The 23,430-nt window shown below is 40.8% G+C and overlaps 1 protein-coding gene across 3 annotated transcripts; it reads left to right on the forward strand.

The window, feature by feature from the left end:
- The first annotated feature begins 1,341 nt into the window (after positions 1 to 1,341).
- Positions 1,342 to 23,295, forward strand: pdzd7a (PDZ domain containing 7a). 3 transcript variants are annotated; one of them, XM_034682034.1, is made up of 16 exons: positions 1,342 to 1,814; positions 1,945 to 2,195; positions 2,521 to 2,658; positions 2,798 to 2,972; positions 3,405 to 3,581; positions 4,288 to 4,435; positions 6,348 to 6,408; positions 7,089 to 7,610; positions 10,782 to 10,937; positions 12,908 to 13,080; positions 13,913 to 14,004; positions 14,091 to 14,182; positions 14,354 to 14,422; positions 16,083 to 16,736; positions 17,082 to 17,182; positions 22,123 to 23,295. In XM_034682034.1, exons 2-16 carry the CDS (start codon positions 2,003 to 2,005, stop codon positions 22,297 to 22,299), a joined length of 2,928 nt encoding a protein of 975 aa, XP_034537925.1. In that variant the 5' UTR covers positions 1,342 to 1,814; positions 1,945 to 2,002; the 3' UTR covers positions 22,300 to 23,295. The 3 variants fall into 3 exon arrangements, with proteins under 3 accessions (XP_034537925.1, XP_034537923.1, XP_034537926.1); XM_034682032.1 differs by having other exon boundaries at positions 1,342 to 2,195; XM_034682035.1 differs by lacking the exons at positions 1,342 to 1,814; positions 1,945 to 2,195 and having other exon boundaries at positions 2,609 to 2,658; positions 2,803 to 2,972.
- Positions 23,296 to 23,430: the final 135 nt, after the last annotated feature.

Consider the following 23,430-nt stretch of genomic DNA (forward strand, 5'->3'; position numbering starts at 1 on the left):
ATGCAAAAACTTGTTTTTATGTAAATATGAAATTATGTTAAACACAAGGTTTTGTACGAATAACAAGATATCAATCAAGGCTTACCTTTTTAATCTAGCTTTTAATCTGGAGTAATTTATTTTTTAGCCCTGGACTGCATTATTATTTTAATCATTATTATTTTAATAATTGCTTTAACATTTATTTATATTGTTTCATTATTTATTTATGTATTTATTTCTTGTATTCATCTGATCTTGTTAAGGCTACCATATTTTTAAAATTTTATTTCCACTTTCACTTATTTTATTAATTTTACTGTATTGATTTTATTTTATTTTATTTTATTTTTGAGTATTTTATTTATAATCATGCCTTTTATGATTTTACCATTGCTGTTTTTTTCTGTCTCTCTGTGAAGCACTTTGGGTTGCATGTTTTTATGTATGAAAGGTGCTATATAAATAATGTTGAGTTGAGTTGAGTATCTGTTATCTGTTTTTTCTGTGCTTTTTAAATAAACAAAAAACGTGGGAGAAAAAGTAGCTCCCAAAAAAAAGCGTTAAAAGTCATACTCTCTTTAGACGACAGCATATTTAATGCCCTGTTTATTATCAATTACCTATTGAGGTGTGAGATGTGGATCTACATTCATTTTATAGGAGTGGCCACATGATGGCGTTGTTTGCCTTTCTCATATACACCTTGAAGGTAGAGAAAGGTGTACGGTTCATTTTTCATTAAGCACCTGTCTGCAGTTTCACTAAAATATTGGCTTAATTATCACACATCGTTCACTCGAGGACAACATGACACAGACCTGAGTCAGGGTCACTGTGGTGTTATTGTATTTAATCATCAGTAGTCCATAATAGCCTCACAAAGGCAGGGGATTATGTCAAAGGCTTACACCTCCTGATAATGGTCACCTGGAGAACAAATGAGGTGGCACTAATACCCCGGCTGTCCGAGAACGATGCGTCAGCGAGGCGGACAGGTGAGAGTCTGTCCGGGCGCATTATTCAGCACTGATCACAACATGGACACAACAGGTAACGCTTTCACACTTTGTTCACTTTAGTTAGACTCTTACGTTGTTAAAGTTGTTTAAGTGTAGCAAGCTGCTGTTTTTAACAATTGATGGTGTCAAAGGAGACAAGTTTGGACGCATTAAAGTTAACCGAAAACGCTCAGTATGATAATGATGCAAAATTTTACAGCAAGGTAACAGAGTCGACAACTTGTCCGTAAGTTAAACACGTTAATTATAAATGAATACATCATTGAATTGTGGAAACAGACCATTTGTTTGTGTTTACTGTCTTAGTCGCTGTCCATGGTGCTGAAAAGGCAACAAGCCCAGTAAGATAGGGACACCTTTACCTATATTCTATTAAAACAGTATGTTCAAATTAGTTTGTTTATCCTGTCTTGAACTCCTGAGCCTTCATCTTTCACAGCATTTTCTTTCCACAACAGAAATCCATTTAATTAAATATGACCCAAGGGGAATCACCATGCACTGCTGACCTCTCTGCATACTGGCCCTCAGTCTCCCAGATGAAGAAGGAGAAACAGACACCATGGGCTCTGTGGAGATGGATCAAGAAGCTGAAATTAACAGCAGGTTATTTCCATCTTTCTTAATCAACATTGGAAATAAGGATTTCAAACTCCATTCAGGAATGGACCATGACTTTTTTACCCTCCTTTTGTGAATGAGGATGTTTGTTCGACTTCTCTTTTTTGCATTTCGTCATTTGGATCTGGAATTAATTTATGAAGCATTATTTATGACCTGAAACTGCCTGTAGAGGATATTACCCACAGTTTGGTAAGTTTGCTGCTCCACTGGGAACCAAATTCTGTAATTTTTCATCCATTTTGGGCCGGCAGAAGCAGAGAGGCCCACTTCCTCCCTCTTTACCAAATCTCAGGCTGCATCTCCTCAATCCTCTTGACAGCAGACACCAGTTATCCTCCTGTCTGGATGACTAAGGGAAAAATTACCTTACACATAGCATGGCTCACTCCTCTCACCCCTCTGGCCGGAGGGAGATGACAAATGGAGGCGGGCACCCCCACTTCCAAAGCGGAGTTCAGGCCGGGGGTTCCCACACTGCCACACGCTACATGCTGAAGAAGCAGCACCGCCACAGACGCAGGTCCTCCTCGCCAATGGGCAGGGTCATCCTCATCAACGCACCTGTTGATGGTGAGTCCAGCACATGATTACTGTCTCTGGTACCGTGGTTACACTCACAGCAGAAGCACATCAGGTCAGACATTCAGTCATTCAGTCAGTCTGAGTTTAAATTGGAGTTTGGAGTGAGGCCATAAATTATTTCAGAAAGTAATACAGCGTAAACATTAGACTTGAATTCAGTTTATATATGTAGCAAAAACTCAGAGTGTGGTCTCTATAGTGTTAATATTTACTTTTATAATTCATTTGGCTCTTCAGAAGTTAGCTATGAGAGTTTGCAGACTTTAACTGATGGGAAATGTTTGTGTGTTTTGTGGCCGCTTTGTGTTTTCAGGAGGGGATGACTGTGAAGACATTCACACAGTGACAGTGGATAAGAGTCCAGACGGGCGTTTAGGTTTCAGTGTCCGTGGAGGATCTGAACATGGACTTGGAATATTTGTCAGTAAGGTGGACAATGACAGCTCTGCAGGTAAGTGTGTGTGTCTGCTTCTGTTCTTGTTACTAAACTAAGCTAATACTTATGTATGCTTACACTTGGGTATTTGGTCCCCTGTTTCCATGTGACATGTTCACTTGTATATCATGTTGAGTCCCACCTCTGTGTGCAGCGCAGGCTGGGCTGACTGTGGGCGATAAGCTGGTGGAGGTGAACGGGGTCAGCCTGGAGAGCATCACCATGAGCAGTGCTGTGAAGGTCCTGACAGGGAACAACAGGTTGAGGATGGTGGTGAGACGGGTGGGAAAGATCCCCGGCATCCGCTACTCCAAGGAGAAGACCACATGGTGAGGCCAAACAGCTCATGTTGTGTTCATACAAACATGGCTGCCTAAATCTTCTCCTAAGTCTAATCTAACTTTAATTATTTTCACACATCTTGGTTAATTTAACATCTCCACTAAACTGTAACTGTACATAATTACAGTTTATACAAGGCCAACCTTGTTGTTAGTACCACTGACCTTTGCATGGCCATTGTTTTGTGAAGGCTTGTCACTAGTCTACAGCTCACACTGGTTATCTTTCTTTTGGGATATTCTGTATCTTGGTTTCATGTGGCAGCTGTGGATGGATTACCGCTGTGACCTTTATGGCTTTTTGATTAACCGATACTGACAGGCTTGACCTCAGCAGAGAGAGAAGAAAACAGTGTGTGGGAATGTTTTCATGTGTGCATACTGGCCCCTTCTTGCATTTGTGTGTTTTTATGTGTGCAGGGTTGATCTGATTCACCGGCGGATGGTGGTGGAGGAGAGTGGTCACACGCCTTCAGAGACCAGTTCAGACAGCGCTCTCCGCAGGATTGTGCATCTCTTCACCACATCAGACGATTACTGTCTGGGCTTCAACATCAGAGGAGGCAGAGAGTTCGGGCTGGGAATTTATGTTTCCAAGTATGATCTTTTAAAGTTGTTCAGCCAGTGTTAGTTTTAAACCTGGAGAGAGTATTGGTATTAGATAAACACACTTATTCAGGATGGTGCAGTGTGTATATGCAGCAGGATTCAGGTTTAACCCAACCTGCTGAGGAGTGAAAGGCATGACAGACGAAGGGAGGCACAGAAGAACAGTAATTTCCCACAGGAATTAAATATCTTATTAAAGCGGTTTATAGAAGTTTTTTTTAGGTATGTCATAAGACCAAAGCAAAAAGGCTTCAGAGAGAGGGAGTTTTGACTAGCTTTATTCTGTTTCAGCTAAATTAGTTTCAGATCTCTTTTTGTGAGCTTGTAACATAAATAGGAAACAAACTTTCAAAACAACAAACACAACTAAAGAGGGTCCAATACAATTTTTTTCTGTCCAGACTTCAGTACTTGCAGATAGAATACCCCTCAAAAAACACTGTGTGTAAAATTTGTAATGGTCACATGATAATTAACCTGAAACCAGTTAATGTTTTGGATGGCTGGGGGCTGGGGGTGCACTAAATTATAGTACAAGAAGGGAGCAATAATTGGCACACTGGCCGATACCTGATACTGCATTTAAGGCAGCAACAACTAACGTATTAAGAATCTGTATAACTCTGCACAAAACTTAAAATTAGTCAAAAAATTGAAGTTTAAGATAACGTTTCAGTTCCCTCAACCCCTTTAGGTTGGACCCTGGTGGGCTTGCAGAGCAGCATGGCATCAAAATGGGCGATCAAATCCTCGCAGCCAACGGCATCAGCTTTGATGAAATCACCCACAGCAATGCAGTCGAGGTCCTGAAGAGCCACACACACGTCATGTTGACCATCAGGGTGAGAGAAGACTTAACAGATACACTTGTGGTCAGATTTGAACTTGAAGTTATCCCTGCAGATCATTACTGGAATTTGGACTTTGATCTTTTGCGGACAAATGGACAAAAATTATCTTTGCTAGTTCCCCTCAGTTCTTTTGTGCATTTCAGCCTCGTATTGTGTTGCTTCATTTTAACCACTCTCATTGTCCATGTTATCAGCTAACAACCCACTGTGCACAACCTTTACAGCACTATATAAAGGACAGACACAGCTCTTAGCTCTTAGCTTATGAACATAGCAGAACATTTAAGGGCTAAAGAGCTGTATAGGAATCCTCAGAGGTGGTGGAGAACAAAAACAGAGCTAAAAGAAGAGTGAATTTTAGACTTGCGCTAATTTACTGGACAGAAACATACCTCATAGAAGTGACTTGTGATCCCTGATGTTGTGAACTGCCAAGTGGATTTGTCAGTATGTTAACATCAAAAAATGTATTTGGTGATAACATGCCAATGTTGTGCAGCTTGTTGCCCTAAAGTGTCCAAAAAATCAAATATAACAGGTTATAGGTGTCCCTCTGGTCTTTGACAGATCCTTTGTTCAGTGTTGTACGGCTGTATGAATCATTTGTTCAGGTTCAAACATAATTGATCGAGTGCTTTACGTGCTGTGACACAATAATAAATGTTAAAGCATGTTAAACAACACCGGCTCCTCTCAGGAGGGGAGTGCAGCAGAGCAGACAGCTGGCTTACAGCCCTTTAATTTCTTATGTGTGTCTATTTGCGCATGCATGTGTGCCACTTAACCTGTGTCATTTTTAGAGAAAGGCATTGTGTGCGTGTTTGTGTGTGTGAATAGGCACATGCGTGTCATGCAGTGTGGCAGAGTGTGTGTACTCTCTAAGCTCGCTGACATCGCTGTGTGCTCATTTTACTCCTCTGATCTCAAGTTCCACGTGCGAAAAACAGCCAGGGACGACTTTCATTATTCAAAGGCAGTCAGGGATCAGGTTATAATCAACAGAAAGCCTAAATTTATGTCTTCCTTCTGTCCTTTATCAGACCCGTATGCTTTTCAGAGTCAAGTGTAGTAAAGCATAGATCAACTTTTGATTTGTGACCACACTTTGTCACACTTTGGTAAACTTGGATAATTTGATACTGCAACCTTGAATTTATTTAATTGTATATTGGTGAGACCCCTTAAGATATGATATGTAAAGCAGGGACACAGTCTTGGTGATGTACTCTCTTGGTTTCTGAAAAGTTGTTCTAAAGCCAAACAATGATGGTTGCCATGTTGGAAATGTTACCTAACTTTCAATCAATCTACAAACAGACAGAGAGGTGGAGCTGAGGCGGGCCTGAAGCCTCCTGGCAAACAGCTACAACACACCCACCTGTCACTCTCTATGCCCTTTATAATGCAAATGTATGCACCGTTTTTAGCCTTAATATGATGAATCATATGAACATTCACCCACCTTACAGTTTGTAAAATAAAAGAAATGAGCTATTGAGGTCAAAATTATATTTTGTGCCAGGCTTTGAATGTCTTTATTTTGGCTTTAAAAAATGGGCATTTTACCCAGGAACCTTAAGGAGATTCATGGATGGCTTTTGGAGCCAGCCTCTAGCAGAAACTTGAGGTGCTGCAGTTTTGGACTTCTTTATTGGCTTCATTTTTTATCATTGGGAACAGTAATGGTCAGTGATTGTGAACCTGGGTAATGCTGACATATGGGTTCAATGAGAAGTAGAAAAAAAGAAAAGCAACAAATCAGTGAAGAAAGTTGAATCTAAATGTAAGTTTTTGAGCTAGTAAAAGCAAACAGGGAAACTTGTTCAGGATCATTACATGGAGTTTTCTTGTTTAATTATGTGTTGTTTGTTTTTGATAGCAGATTTTTATTTCACTTCAACAGGAAGCTGGGAGATACCCAGCATACAAGGAGATGATTGCAGAATACGGCTGGCTCGACAAATGTAGGTGTTTCATTACATCAAGTATTTTTGTCATGTAGTAGGATTTTACAAGACTGGCTTAGAGTTTAAGATGAGTTTTGTAAGAGAGGATATTTACTTTAACTATACTACATTGAATTCTAAGATAAACAGAAGACAACAGATATGATTTTATTAGGTGAATTAGAATTTTTTATTTCTACTACCATTAAGAAAACTGAAAGACTTGAGCCTGCTTATACTAAAACCCGGAGACCCAGTGTCTTCTCAGGACTCAGTTTTTCAGTTTGTTGTGAGGACTTCTTAACACAGCCAGGGATTAATTCAGCGTACTCAAAGGCAGTTAAGTTGTCTGGAACAGTGCATGACCTGACATCTGGGTCAAGATGCTGAGTCATTTTGGAGTTTCATTGCAGGAAAAAAAAAGAAAAGCATAAGAACTTCTGGCTCCTGTTTGGTGTCCCAAAAGTTCACAGGATTAAGAACACACGGGGGCAGAAAGGTTTAATCCAAACAAAGAAGACTGTAGAATAAGGAAATGAAGCTTGTGTAAACCTTAATCACTGAGTAACCTAGTTGCTTTTGCATGCATGTTTTTTTTTCTAAAATACAGATGTTTTATAAGGTTTGGCTTTTGCACAGGAGTGTTTAAAAAACACACTAATCCCTGTACTGTTCTAATTATGGTGTGTGTCTTACAGTGGCTAATGGAGGCCCTGCGCCATCCTCCCAGGGTTCAGACTCCAACTCATCTGCCTCCTCGTTATCCTCCAGCACCCCCCTCAGCTCCCTTAGTGGTCTCTCCCAAATCCTTTTCCCTCCTGTTTTTGGCTCTGACATGGTAGACGTCGCCATCTCCACAGAGGACCGCTCCAGACGTCCAAGCAGTACAGAGAGAACTGCTGACACCGCCATACAGACTGACCCCCAGCCACCGAACCACCTGGACCACTATTCACCCAATGGGTCACACCCTGACAGGCTGGTGGCCACAGAAACCAGCCGGACTGTAGGTGCCACAGTGCTTCTGAAGGATACAGTCATTCGTGGAAAAGGGGAAGGGCCAAGGGAGATGGGAGGAGCTGGGGAACAGAGACGGTCGAGGACATTGTCATCAGGAGACCAGAAAGTAGAGAAAAACTCACCTAAAACAGAAGCGCTGATGGCCCTGAGCAAACCACGGAAGCCAATCAGACGCTCACAAAGCCACATCACTGTGTCAGGTGAGAACTGCAGGGCGACTGTGATTGTAAGGAAAGTAAATCTTTGGATGAACGGTGTTTTTGGGAGTGGATTTAACCTTTATTTATCTGGTTTATTCATTTGAGGGTATCTAATAATGGAGCTGTGATAATTTATCAGCTGAATTTTTGGTTATTTTCGTACAGCTGACCTCACATAAAATGGCGAGTCTTAGGCACATCCAGGAGCAGCTGATCAGTGGACTCAGTGCTCTGGCTGGAGTATAGACATGGAGAAGTTCAGCTAAGTGTGGTGGTGCCAATTCAATCAGAGCCTTGCAGGTCAACAACTAAATCTTAAAATCAATCCTGTGATGGACTGGAAGCCAGTGGAGAGAGCAGCACAGGTGTGATGTGGTCCCTCTTTGTCTTTCCAGTCAGGAGGCAAGCAGCAGCTTTCTGAACTAGCTGCAGGCGCTGAAAAGATGACTACTCTAAACCCACATACAAAGAACTACAGTAGTCAAGACAAGATGTTATAAAAGCACGTTTCACCCCCTCTAAGTCTTCAGGAGGGAGGTAGGCCTTTACTTTAGCTATGAGTCTCAGCTGAAAGAAGCTGGACTGAACAACAGAGGAATCATACTAACCATTCAGGGTGCCCAAACACAATGATAATAACAATGATGTCAGAAACCATTTTTAAAGTAAACAATTTCGACCTGTATTTAATTTTAAAGTTTGACGCATGTCCAATCTAGTAACATAGTGAAAGCAGGCTTTATGACCTATACTGCAGCCAGTCAGGAGGAGGCAACTCAGACTTTTTGGCTTTGCTTTTGGGACACATCGTCCATCTTTTTAAGCAGTCTATGCCGTACGCGTTGACTAAATTTAAACAATAATAGGAGATATTTAAAAGAGAATATATATTATATTTACAATATTTATTTCTTTATTATGATTTTTTATTTTTATTTTTTATTTTATTTCTTTGTATGGATGGTGAGTGCTGTAGAGAATGTGTGTTAAGTAGTAAAAAAAAAATAAACAGTTAAAAGATAAAAATAAAAAAAGAATATATAAACATAAGCAATATATGTATACTTATATATACACACAATACATGTCATGTTAATTAACTTGTTAAAAAGAGATAATCTGAGGTATTTTATTGGTATTTGATCTCAAGCAGTCATGGTCAGGGAGATAGTAAAATTACATTTAGATGTGCATGAAAATATTGCAGTGTTTGTGTATGTCAGGATGGTATAATTATGAAGGTAAAATAGAGCCACTTCAACTATTTTGTCATATTTTATAATTTTGGGAGAAAGATTTAAAAAAAAATAATAAGAAGAAACTTTCTTTCAGAACACTTTTGTGTTATATTTTTATTATTCTGGTTGCAGTTAATGTGTTTTCATCTGAACAAGCAATATAAACACACTTTGAATATGTTTAGTCCTAAGTCTAGTTTAACTGGTGCAACACTGAAGATCAGAGTAACATCAAAGTTTACAAAGTTTGCAACGACTGGGTGTATCTTTTTCTTTTTCAATTTATCATCATCTGATTTTCTTACACACCCCACCATTGTCCTCCAAAACCCAGAATCAGTCAGACTTTATTCTGTACTGTGGTTGTTGGTTAAAACAGAGGAATCATCTATCTCAGTTAAGACAAACTTTTCCAGGATCCTAATGCGGTGAGAAAAACCGTCAATGTTGATTGCAATCTTACGCTCATATTTGTGACAGCGCCTGAACTCACTGTGTAATGAGATCCACTCTCACACTCTCTAGAGATTCCCCTGCAGGGCATCAGTCAGTTTAATGACCCCTCATCCCTCCATCACTCCAGGTGGTGAAGAGGAACATCTAAGCTCCACACGGCTGATTTAAACTCCCGACAGAATTTGTTCAAGAGCACAAAGTGAACTCAAACTCCTGATTAATCTTTGCCCTTTACGCTCAGCTGTTGTACCCCTGTGAGAAATGAATCCGTACACGCATACAGAGGAATATCTATCCCTGCCTTCCTTGGTGGGGCTGCTGAGTTATTGGGCTTTCCTTTTCAATTTATCCCGCTCAGTCATACCTCCAGGACCTGACAGGGGCTTGTGGCAGAGCCCCAAGGCTGATTGGACATTTGTTATGTAAGCTGGAGCTCTCTGATATTGTGTCCTCAAAAGATGGGGTGGGGTGAGGGGGTTAGGTTGGTGTGGCTGCAATTCATCAGTATTACTGTGTTACTTTTCACAGTGGCAGATTTACTGCAGAGAACAGAGGAGCTGACTGGAAGAGAAATGAACAGTCTGTACTCATAGCGGAGAGCGTGAATCACCCTCCTTTATTGGCTAACAGTTAAACAGGGAGCAGGGCACAGCTAATGAATTATGTTTTCAGCGCCATACACAGAGATGCAGATTGTCCTGTTCTTGCTGTGACACCAGTGATGAAAGGTTTTCATTTAACAGATATGGCTGTAGCTTATATTAATGACTTTATTTACACAGCAATTTTCTAAAAAAACAATGTTTACTCAGTGATTTCCAAGAAACTAGGTACAATAAAAATGTCCCAGCTGTTACAGGGTACACACTGTACAGGCCCCCAGTGTGTTACAGGGCTAACAAACAATCGGACACACGCACACACACGGGCAACTTATACAGAACAGGTAACCAAGTACGCACATCTTTAGAATGTGGGAGGAAGCAAGAGTGCCCACAGAGAACATGCACATGCCCGGGGAGATCATGCAAACACCTCACAGGAAGACCCCAGCTGAGATTTGAACTACAAACCTTCTTGCTGCGAGGCAACAGCGTGATCTGCTTCACCATCGTGCAGCCTCAGGCTGATTTTGCCAGCTTAATTTTCCTCTGGCAGGCTGCGTTCAAGAGTCCAGAGCCAAAAGAAACAGCTGATAAAGCAGCAATATATCTCAGGCCTTGGACCTCTCTGTGCCTCACATGCAAACAGGAATTTTGGAATAAAAAAATCCAAATGTAAAATCAGCCAGCTCTTAACTGGTTAGATTTTGTTTGGATTAAGAATGTTCTTTCTTCTAGTTGACATAATGTAGCTGTTCATTTTAATTATTTCACAGCATTCAGTCGTGACAACACAAACTACCCTCACTTAATGCACATATTGATTTAGAGAGACTTTAAACTGAATGTTTTTGTCTTTTTTTCTCCACCATTAGAGGAGAGAAAGAAGAAGAAGAAACATCAGAAGGAGAAGCAGTCTTCGGAGGGTAAAACCAGCCTGCAGCGATCTAAAACCTTTGTCAACCTGTTGTTTAAGAAGGACCGTAAAGAGAAGAGTCGCTCCAAGTCACCGTCTCGCCGTGCAGACAAAGGTGAGGTCGTGGTCACAGTGCTGTTTCTCTGCCTTTTCACATATTCTGCATCACACAACGCTAAATATGACCTATGTTTTGGGCTGAATTGTCATTTCCTTTAACCCACTGTACAAATCTGAGACGAGAGTAAGAACTACAGAGGTCTTGAACTAGGCCAACTCAGAGTGTACTGTACTGTTTCCTTCAAGGGGCGAGCAGTTTGGCCGCTCTCTGAGTTCCAGGGTCAGGTGTGTGTGCCTGATTGCGCCTGATTTGAAACAGGTGTACGAAGCTTATATAAACTTTTCAGCTTCAGTTCCCTGTGCTGACTCATGAGCACACCTTCTGAGGCAGTGAGTGGTTGCTCCTTGTGTTCTCTTTTTAGCGTGTGTCTGCATAAGCACCACTTCAGTGTGTTTGGCTTGCAATTCCTAGTTTCTTTAAGGAAGTAATTGTTGGCACGGTTCCTCTTTTCAACCCAAGCCTTCCTGTGCTCTCTCTTAAGACATCCCTGTCCACCTTTGTGTTTTTTATGAGGAGTGACTCCTGTGAGTTTGTTTTCTCTTTGTCTGAGCTTTGTTTTGTTTAGGGAGCCTGTTTGTCTCAGCTCAATATTATTTTATCTTTTCCTTCTCCCCATCTAATCGCTCCCAATTTTTACTGGGTACTCCTTTGGGGTAACTTTCAGAGCCCTTGCGTCCCACTTTCCCCTGATCTTGACAGTTTCCATTTTATTACATTTTTTGGTTCAGTCTATCAGACAGATATTCCCTCATTTCTTGGAGTTCATGAGTTGTTATTATGTTTTTCCGTCATGTGGTGATATCTGGCATTATCATATCCAGATATTCCACACAAGATAAAATAATTTGAAACATTTGTTGATATTTTGCTGTCATTGTAATATTTATGATTCTTAGATTGAATTTCAAACATCTACAAAGTGAAAACTCATAAAGCAGGATCTAAATAAAAATCAAAGATCTGCATACTGAGTTAAGATAAGGTAGTACTTGATTGAACCTCAGAGGGGAAATTCAGTTGTTGCAGCAACAAAGACATGGTAAGAAAGTAAGAATACAATAAGAATAAGAGAATAGAAAAAAAAGAGAGTAGAAACAAAGTATAAAGAACTAGATTTTTTTTTTTATCTCTGTGAGGAGGAGTGACTCGGTTTGTTTTGTGCTTTTTGTGAGACTGGAGATGAGGTTTATTTCCTGTCTTTTTTGGTTAAGAGTTGGTTGAAATTATTCATTTTTTCTTCAATTTCATCTGGATTGATGACCTTACAAAACTTGTCTTAGGAGGGGAATATCTTGGTTGAAGATTTTAGAGCTTGGGAAGAGGTCAACGTTCAAGTTTTGATATTATGTTACATGCAAGGAGACATGTTTTTGAGTGACAAAGGCTTCACTACCGCAGCATTGTCTACGTCGCCTTATGAGTCAGTTTGAGCTTCATACTTGCAACCGCATGATGTTACTGTCTACAAGAGCTGCTGAGTTTTCATTGGTAAAAGGTAAAATGCTGTCTAGATTGTCTGTGCATCTTGTATATCAAGGTTCAAGTTTCAAGGTTCAAGGTTACTTTATTCGTACCCGTAGGTAGATTCTGTTTGCAGTGAGTGAGTCAGCCTCCTTTTAACATCAAAACAACAAACAGCACAAGACAATGTCACAAGACAATACATGACAAACAAAAGTGACAAAGTGCTTAGTGCTTAAGAGGTAACCCTGAATAAAGACAATAAAAACAGGAAATGAGCAATCAATTAGAGCAAAATCAATAAAAACAAGATAGAAACCAGATAAAAGAAAGAAAGTGCCACCAGTAAAAAGCAAGATAAAAAGGTCCATAAATACTTCATAAATAGTGGAGAACGTGTTTATAGAGAATCATGCTGTATTACTGTGACTTGTTTATGTAACTGATGGCTGCTGGAACAAAGCTGCTTTTATATATATCACAGTTCTCACTTTCATTCTCAGATAAGGAGCGGGGTCGCCCCTTCCAGCTCTTGACCTCCCCGAGAGAGTCCCGAGCTGGTGTTAAAGACAGCGCCCTGCTGCCTCGACAGGAGACCCTGCAGCACGTGGAGAACATGGCCAAGAGGCTGCTTATCCAGGACGAGGTAGCTGCTGTGATGCGACACTGTCAGCGGGTGAGTTCCTGATCCAAAACAACACATCTGCAACACCTCAGTGATTCTCTCCTGTTTGTGTTTATATACTTCTTCTGAAAGAGAATCAGCTGGACTTCTTGAAGGCTTACTGTGTCACTGAGTGTCCTGTAGTGATAGATATGTCTGGCAGCCACTGTGACAAAGCACAGATTTGGCCTGTCATTTATGATCTGGATCAAATATCAGACATCCTTTGATCCTCTTGGCTCTCTCAGCCCATCTCACACTCATCGGCCAATTTCAGGGGATCAGCTCCTTGGCCGGTCCTTTTACCACCACTGCAGAAGATTTTCAGTCTTTGAATAACAGTATGACTTACCTGTCGATACAATAATTGATCTATAAGGACTGAAACATCACTGTGAATATCTTTGAAGTTTGAAGACTCACAGAGACAGATCTTAGAGAAATTATGAGCTTTTAGTCTCAAATATGTCAATCAAGAACACTGGATCATGCATATCCCAGAATGCATCTGGATATCTTTAATCAGAAAATCCTTTTTTAGCTCCTTTCAAACCTCACAACATTTGGTTTGTTATGCACATTCTGTCTAAAGTCTCAAGAACATGTTGAAATATATCTGACTACATCACTTCGACATAACCAGGGACATTTACTGATATACAAAACTTGTTTCAGGAAAAAGAGGACATAAAACAATTACTTTCACAGGCAGAGTAGTCCTGTATGTAAAAAATGTTGCTGTTATCCCTGACCTATAACTTGATAAAAACCTTCTTATACAAGCAACTTCACTGAATGCCTCCATCTGTTTGTCTAACTCCTGTCTGTCTTATCTTTCCCTTAGTTTTTATCTGAGAACGTGGTTGATGATTTAGTGCGCCCCCTTTTGGCGATCTTGGACCGGCCAGAGAAACTGCTTCTCCTCAGAGAGATAAGGTGAGACACATGACAGTAGTGGTACAGTATTATACTGTTATATTATTGGAGTATGCTTTAAAACATTTGTATCTCATTGATCATAGGATGCTGATACCGACTGCTGAGTTGGGTCGGTTTGACAGCATGGTCATGCCCTTTGAGCTGGAGGCCTACAATGTTCTCAAGAGTCGCTCTGGTAAGCACAGAAACATACTTAACTTTCTGATGATCTATGATGTAGGTAAGTAGTATTTCCTGTTTGTACGAATGACACAAAAGAGGAAGAACTATAGTTATTTAAAGACAGGTATAAAGAAATGAAAGGAGAAAATCGGTGATATATCTTCAGTTGTTCATTTCTCTGTAGTGCGTTCTCCAGCTCTGCGATCCCCTCGCAGTGGAACCCCTCGACGTCACCTCATCACCCCAATCCCAGGTACATCATCTCCCTCCTCCTCTTCTCACACTTTCACTTTCTTAACCTCACCTCTTTCTCTAACTCTGTCTCTGTCTGCTTTCTGTCCTCTCTCTAATCCCTGAGGAAAATGAGATACACGAGGGGCTTAAACCTCTCACCTTGTGTTTCTTTCTCCTCCCGCTCTCACTTTTACTCCCTCGCTTCACTTTTCCTGCCTTCTCTCATATCTACATCATCAAACTGAAACACATGCCTCCACAGAGCATATCCCGTCTCATTCCCACCTCCTGACCTCGTATAAAACACACTCACACACACATTGCCGTGCACAGTCTATCTCAGGTTTCCTGTGCCTGTGCTGAAGCAGAGGCTTATGTTTCATCTCTGCGGCCAGCTGAAAGGACTGAGACGTGCCTGCTGGCCAGTGTGACACTTTAACAATACAGAGATGCTTTTAGTCTCTTCTTCATTCAAGAGTCATCAAGACACAATCAATACAGCCTCACCTTAGACTGACTGCAGCCATCTCACTTTCTAAAGTCACAGGTTAGAGGTCACAGGGTCAGAGTTATAGAGACGGGCAGACAGCTCATCACTGAGGTGACAGAGTTTTAGAAGCAGGGATTAGACGTTTTTTGTCCTGTGCTGAAGGTGTAGTATGTCTGACAAGTGAGGTTGGTCGTGTAGGGAGAAGGAACTCAAGAAAATTAATGTTGAAAAAGGTGGACTTTATTATGCTGAATATCAGTTTGGTGCTCTCTCTGCAGAATAAAGTAAATTATACAATGTAGGTATGTGTGCTGGGGTAATATGTGCAGGAACTTTTAGGGGTCAGGAGAGTCTTGATTTATTTATTCATTGTAACAATTCATACCTATCTTACAATAAAGGTGTGGTATTGTTCCATAATATTATTGTCATTCCTCAAGATTTTAGGCTTGATGACGATTTGAAGAAGGTAGAGTCGGAAACCAGAAGAGAGAGTGTGGTGTGACTTTAGGTAGAGAGCTGTGGGTTGCAATTGAACTCATAAAATGCTCCTAAAATGTAATTTTTTTTACAGCAAAACTGAACATGTTTACTTTCTGGTTCAAGAAATGGTTCAGGGTATGTAGCTCATATATCTATTGATACACGCTGTGCATCAGTGAGGTTGTTTTTTTGTAACGTATCCTTTAAGACAATAGAAATGGTAAGAGTTGTGCATAAGTCAGCATAACTAGGGCACGGATGAGTTGATGGACATGTGGGTGCGTAGTAGATGTTTGCCCGGAGGCTAAAAGCCCAGCCCCTACTTTGCCTGTGTGATCAAAAGTTAGATTGAGTCAGCATTTTCAATGTGGTGCCCTTCATCGTTGGTCTTCACATCTCTCTAGAAACTAATGGGTAATGTCACTTAGACTATGTGCATGTTTTATACAGTCTTTGGTGAAGACCATAGAGTCTAAGTGATGATTTGCTGACAATGGCGAAATGTTCTGATATCTACTGTCATGATCATGTAAAGAGGGAGATGAATGACCAGGTTTCTCATGTCAATGTAAACATCATCCTGACTAAGATCAAAAGCAGGATAATGCTCTAGAATAAGTGCTGTCACTGTTTGTATGCAGGAGTTCTACATCTGAGAGAGACCTCTATTAATGCTGGATTACTCCTTGTGTTCATGTTTGTGTAGACCTCAGAGGCGGCTTCTACCTGCAGCCAGTCCAGGACCCTCTCCAGGAGCGTCAGCTGATAGATGAATTAGAGAGATTACGTTTGTCCGGGCAACACACCGGCCATCTACCTCCATCCTGTGCCTTCACCCCTCTGCTGGATGTACCAGTGGACAACTACACCTCCTCCACCATGCGCTCCCGCTCCCCGAGCCCCTCACCCACTTACAGCACCATCCTCACAGGATCCTCTCACAGCACCCAACGTGGGCGCCAACCCCATCGCTCCCCTGAAGTAAGACAGAACGGGGTGGCAAGGTACGACGAGGTCCCCTTATTGTCAGTGTCTGACCGAGGAGATGCGTTTCCTGATAGAGGGAGGTCGCCTGTGAGGAACGGCCATGGGAGAGCGAGGAGGGAGACGAGCCCTGACAGCATAGATAACAGACGGAGCAGGCAGGAGGGCTACACAGAGGTCAGCGTGCGTGTTCCCTCACAGCAGAGAGGGAGAACCCCGCTCGCTGAAGTGTTTGAGCAGCAGAGAGAGAAGAGCCCGTCCACAGGTAGAGGGAGCAGTCAGCAGGTTAATGGACATTCACAAAACGGTCACAGTGTGACGCCTGAGGAGTATGAAATCAAGACTTTGACTATTTCCAAGGCCAAGCAATCACTGGGTGAGTACAAGACAGAAAAACATGTATTTTCTTATTTAATCCAAGTTTGAATTAAATATCTGTTTTTGGTGCTTCTGAATTTGTTAAAATCTTAATGTGTGAAAATTAATGAAAAAAGTAAATCGATGTATTTAAATGTTTTAGCATCCCTTGTCTATATTACCACCAGTAGAGGGCAGAGTGTCACTTATTTCTAGATTGAATGGGATTTGGAAGAGTAAAATGCATCAATGTTTGTAGTCCAAGAGCTGAGAGAGTAATGGCTAAATTAGACCAGTTAAAAATAAGAACCTGTTACTGCCAGGAAACTCCTCTGTTTATTATTAATTCATTCTTTTCCTACAGGTATTAGTATTTCTGGAGGAGTGGAGTCAAGAGTCCAGCCGATGATAAAGATTGAAAAAATCTTTCCTGGAGGATCTGCATCCATGAATGAGGCTCTGAAGGTGAGCATGTGTGGCAGAAACAGGAGACGCGGCAATAAACAACAAGAAAAGCAGTTTTTGAGTGTGGAAGGTCTTCAAATATTAATTCGGCATTAGGATTCTTTGCCTTCAGGTAAAACAGGTTAGATATAATTCCACCTTTACACCATTAATCCTGACAATGTAATTCAATGTCTTCATAAAACCCTGATGTTGAAGCTCATTAGACGTCCTCTGTGATTGAAAGGTGTAAGTACCTGTCTACCCTCTGTCCTGTGTTTATGAGTCGCTGCTATAAGACAGTGAGTCTATGACAGAGGGGTTGAATGTGAGCGATGAGGAGTGGAGAGAAGATGAGTGGATGTCTGTCTCATGTAGCCCATCACGTCCATTATTGATGAGGTACACAGGTGCTGGTCTGCTAATGTATTGGTAATATATCGACTGCACAGTAACTTAACAGTCATCCGTGATCTTGGCCTTGTTCATTTAAGCACACCTGATACACACACGCATTATCTACAGGTAACCACAGGCTAATTCTTTAAAAGAGTCGACACCAGCATCAGGACACTAGAAAGGAAATGAGTGTATTAGCTGTCTGAAGCAAAGTGTGTGGCTGGTTATTACAGTACACGTGTGATGTCCTAACTGCTAGGTATTACTTGCCATTTGCTACCTACTGTATGTCATAAGCCTAATAAGAGTGTCAAACAATGAGAGGATCCAGTATCTGTACAGGATTTCAAATTCAAAGAACTATCCTTGCAGTTCCCTGTACACAAGCACAACACACACACAGACACACATACAGTACTCTCACACACACAGAGAGAAGACATAGGCAGAGGCCGCCAAACTTGGCAGAAAAAGGGATATGAAAAGAGAGACATAAATTGAGATATATAAAAAAAAGTTATAGAGCAACAAAAGAGGCAGGAAGGAAAATAAAGCAGGATATTACATTGTGTAAAAAACAGAACCTGGCAAAGAGAGACAGATGAGAAGAAGACTGAGGCCAAAACCCAGCTGGCTGTAACCTTCTGTTTTGTGTGGATGGGTAATGTTGTGTTTTGTCTGGGATCAAGGGAGCAAGCTCACCTAGCCTCCCAAATTCTCCTTAAAAAAAATGTGTTCAAATGCAGAATTCATATGGTATTGTGCAAGGAAACTCCCAGAATTACTTGCAAACTGAGGCCATGTCATTCTGGACACAGTTAGTGTAGAAAACTATTTGTGCACAATCTTCAAAATATGTGGAAAAACTTCAATGGCATATCGTTTAAACTACAAGTTTTAAAGGGCAGTGCAGTCATTTCCAGTAATTGAAGAATGATGAGCAAGTTGGCCCAGTCAAGAGGTAAAGATGCCACCTCTTGTATTTTGAGCTGTCCCTTAGGGGGCACCCGAAAGGTGCACTCTAAAATTGTATTTCGATTAGGCCTGAGAGTATACAACCATGCTAGCACATCTTTGAGGACCTGTTCCTTGGCACAACATGACTTTGAGCGATATGCTTGCATCTGAATTCATACTACAATGCTATATTTCTCTACTACCTGGATGTAAACAAACACAGATGACAGATAGCATTACTCATAGTGCAGCTTGGTTTGTCAGTATTTTGATGTAGAAGTTGTGTGTTAGTTGTGTTTGGTCAAACTGGGTTATAACCACTTGACTGGAGCAATGTGCGATCTACACAGGCATGTGAATGTTAAACTGCAAGGAGGATCAAAGGCTGGTGCTGCTAGACCTTCTAACCTTAGCCACACTCTGCAAATCAGTTTGATGTTTACCAGCAGACTCTGTGATCTTGTGTTAAGCAGTATTGTATAAATTGTGCTCAATTTTGACTGTTTTCTGAGAGTGTCCTTACCTTCAGACTCGTCGGTAAGTTGGAATTGAAGATCTGTAGCTTCAGAACATCCCGAGTCTGTACTATCAAAGAGAAACATTTTGAGATATAACAGGAAAAGTGAAAAGCTTGTGGCTGTAGAGGAGAGCATCAGTCCCTCTGTTTCATCTGGAGTTGATATATTATTATTCAACTCTAGACTTAAGTGGTGCTAGCATGTCTAAAAACAGAGCCATGGTGTCATGCACAGATACACAGCTACTTGCTACTACCCTTCTATCGGCTGTTTCTACATCACACCTCAAAACGAGGCATGTCAGCTGGCTCATATCAGCCCCTGGCTCAGTGCTATCTCTCCGAACTCTGCAGAGGGAAGTGAGAGCAGTGCTGCTCAGTGTTAACATGCATCCTGTTTCCTTTGACCCTGATGATAACATATAATCAGTGAAGAATGTTGTTCAGTGTCTGTGTATGTGGAGATGTGTGATCATGTGTACAAAAATATTCCTGTTTTTTAGATTCTGGCACCTGCTTTATCAACAGATATCCAGAGATGCTGTCATGTGTCTCCTTTTAACTGGCTGTGTAAGAGCGTCTGGTAAATGTTCCAACAGGGAATAGACCTACAGCTTTTCCTTCGGAGGCTTGTGTGCTAGAAAGTGTTTGTTTACCCACACTAGAAAACATATTTTCTCACCACTGCTCTACCTGGAGAAAACTATAAACCATAGAGTCTTTAGCTCTACCTGGCATGCAGATTTCACATGCTTAACTTTGCAGGAGAAATATTTGAGTTCAGAGCTTATTTACATCTTTTTATCCTGCACACTTGAGGACAAAACTACAAGAAAACAAGCTAAAAGAGATTACAAGTAGCTTATGATGGTGCCATTAGGAAACTACTCTAGCAACCTAGATGGCTTTGTGGAAGTGAAGTGTTTGCATGAGTCAGAAACTTCCAAACTGGTTTCTGCAAAATGAAATTAATTAATTTTTGCGTTATCTGGTATCAGATTTTAGAATAAGTGCCATCAAACCCAGCTCTGGAGTAGGTAGCATGGTTGCTTTTTTGTACATTCATATATTTTTTATATATTTTGTGTTTTAAACTATAAACTCTTGTGTATGTAACTTATTCTACGGATTGTCCTGTCTTCTATCTGGACTGTAAAAAAAGTTGAAAACCAAAACCAGTTCAGGTATTAGATTCAGTAAATGTTTCAGGAATGAATATATGAAAAACCTGAACAAAAGTTTGGCAAGCCACTGTCACATTTGAATTAAGGCTTTCAGCATCAATGTGTTAATTATGATGTGATTAAGTTCCAAAACAAACACTTTTTTTTAACCCTCCTGTTATGTTTGTCTCTTAGGGACAGCAATAATGTTCCTGGGTCAACTTGACCGGGGGCATATTTAATGATCCAAAAGTGTGAGAACCCAAAAGAATCCAAATAAACATTTTTTAAATCTCATTACTAACTCCATTACTAACCATTTAAATCAATGGTGTTCTTTAATTCTCACAGATCATAGTTCAATGAGGATATTTTTTATGAAAATTCATGTTAAAACTTATTTTTATGTACATTGGATAATGTTTGGGGTGAACTATGTCCCACAGTTGCAAAGAAACATTTAGTACTTGACACTTCTGACCCCTTTTAGCCTCCACTTTAACTACCCGGTCAAATTGAGCCATGAACAGTATCTATGTAATATAAACATGCAAGGGGTTGCAAATGTGTGAAATCAGGCATTTTCATTTTTGCTAATTAAATCAAGCAGAAGAAGTTTCAAAGTGAAAATTACTTTTTCATTTATTTTTATTTTTTTAACTTTGAAATGGGTCAGTTTGACCTGCAACATAACAGGAGGGTTTAAAAACATATGCTATGTTGTCCCTTTTGAAACACTAGTAGTAGCTAAACTGCTGCAGTGTCTTCCTTCTGCCATTGTGATGGAAAATAACAACACCACACATGCCCCACATTTCTCTTGGAAAAACTCACAGATGAAATACTTCTCCTCTCCTTAGGTAAATGAAGTTACATTTATTTTCAATGGACTGGTAAACCACATTCAAATGCTCCACTGATACATCCGTGCAAGCTGTAATCATTTTACAAGCAAAGTTATTTTTAGATTGTGACATCCATTGGCCGGAACAGAGAAACTCAACTCAAAAACGCGCTCCATAAATGGCCGAAAAGAGGATGCAGCAGATTAGGTTGGATCTATTTAATTCAAACAAATTACTTTTTGAAAATGAAAAAGCACCTTTAATCTGCTCTTTGGTTAAATGGATCTAAATCTTTTGATACTGTTCTCACGAAAGGTTATGAGGTTATTGGTGAACACCGGACTGTCTGCTGAGCTGTTAGAAAACCTGTCAGGCCAGAATCAGGGCAGAACCTCCTCCCGTACAATCCAGATGTATTTGACACCTGGAAGATAAAATAGGGAAAATAAATATGAGATGACTGGAGAGGAAAAGGGAAAGGGAAAAGACGTTATAGGTGGAGAAACGACAATAGCTATCTGCATTGTGTTCTATGTGTTTCTAACCTTCACTGAGGATGAACACATGAGGCAGGTGCATCCTCGGCAAATGTTGATGACATCAGAGGAAGTTCCACTCCTCTGGGCTCCAGAGTTTTGCCACTCTCTGCTTGCATCCTGCAGGAAACAGAGTTCCCATCTGTGCGTGTGTGTGTGTGTGTGTGTGTGTGTGTGTGTGTGTGTGTGTGTGTGTGTGTGTGCTTGTCTCAATGTATGTTCTTTTTTCAACAACCTTGTGCTGAAGGGGAAACTTTATGTGTGCAATAGTGACGGCCTTCAGTGTGAATTCATTAAAGCAGCAGTAGAGCCCCAATTCTCCGTGGCATAAATCAGGTCCACGCTAAGGGACACAATCATTGCAGATTTATGGAGACCGTCTGTAATGCTGCTGTGGAAAGAGACAGATGACTACAGAAAAGAGATACAGAGCAGAAGGAAAACATACAAAAATATGTGTAAGCATGAATAGTCTCTTATTTTGTGTGGACATGGAATTCTGCATGTCAAACTTCTGACCATTTTGCTGTGTTTACATCTGCAGGCAGGGTATGAGCTGCTGTCCGTGGATGGCAAAAGTCTGCAGGGAGTGACTCATCAGCACGCAGTAGATGTTATTCGCCGAGCGTTCAGCAACAAGGCCAAAGACCCAATGGTTTTTGTGGTCAAGGTTCCCAAGGTCCTTACTGCCCACACAGGCCCCTGGAGACCTGCAGACTAACCTTTGTGTGCCTCACAGCAAGGCAGGAGCTCAGCCGTGAAGGACACATAAACCTGCAACCCCTGTGGGAGGTGACGAACTACAGAATTCACTACAGAGGGGAAACATGGGATTTGTTGATCTGCAGCCATGGTGATGAGGTGGATGCATTTAAGTACTTGACATGGTAGGAGAAGCATGTTGAAGAGAGAAGTTAACATGTTGAAGCAGGTTTGTATGGAGCTTATTTATCAGATAAAGACTGTAATAAATACATTTTGCTATGATGAGATGTAAGATACTACATTTTGCAGCTCCAAGAGTTTTTTTTAACATTCTTAGTAAATGTAATAAAGCTGCATTCATGCACATTAACTGCAAAGAAAGTGAATAATGTTTGCTTTATGATATCATGTGGTCCATGAACTTCTCCTTGGTTGAAATCGTGCCACTGTTGGATGCATACCATGACCTCTGAGCACTCTCTGATTGTGGAGCCAGTGGTCTGCACTTTTCAGCTGGATCATCTCAGCCCAGCAGGCCTGCCAGAGGGAGATTACCCAAGCCTGCTTTATCTGATTTATAGATTTATACCCAGATTAATCCCCTGTATTATGTCAAAACTGATAGTTTGGGTTTAGTGGATGTCATGGGGAGAGATTATTCCAAATTTCTGGTCAGTACTTCTGGCTGTATATGTCTGGCAGAAGCGCTTGTGCTCTGGAGCAATCCGCCACTTTAGAGGCTTAATTACACCACGCTGTGGACCAAGCCGGGGCCAGAGCTGGATAAAACATGTCAATGATAAATGCAGGACATGAAGACCAGTGGAATAGTTTAACTCAAAGTACTGGAGAAATGGGCAGCAAGGAAACTGGAATAGAGTGTGCATAGTGCCTTACTTCTGCAGACAGCCAGAGGGGAAAACACTAATTAATGTTACACAAACTTGGTTTTATTATGTGCTGGAAAAGCTCAAGGTGAAATGTTCTTATTTAGACATGCAATTAAAGTTAAAGATGAAATTATGTGTGCATATGCCTTTGAGTTATTACAAAGTACTTCAAGTATTTGACTTTATTGCAACACTTTCTCACTCATACTTTCCTCCCCTTTGATGAGTTTTGGCAAAAAAACTGACATTAGCACTCA

This window comes from Notolabrus celidotus, chromosome 4 (assembly GCF_009762535.1).
Source record: "Notolabrus celidotus isolate fNotCel1 chromosome 4, fNotCel1.pri, whole genome shotgun sequence".
Taxonomy (NCBI): domain Eukaryota; kingdom Metazoa; phylum Chordata; class Actinopteri; order Labriformes; family Labridae; genus Notolabrus; species Notolabrus celidotus.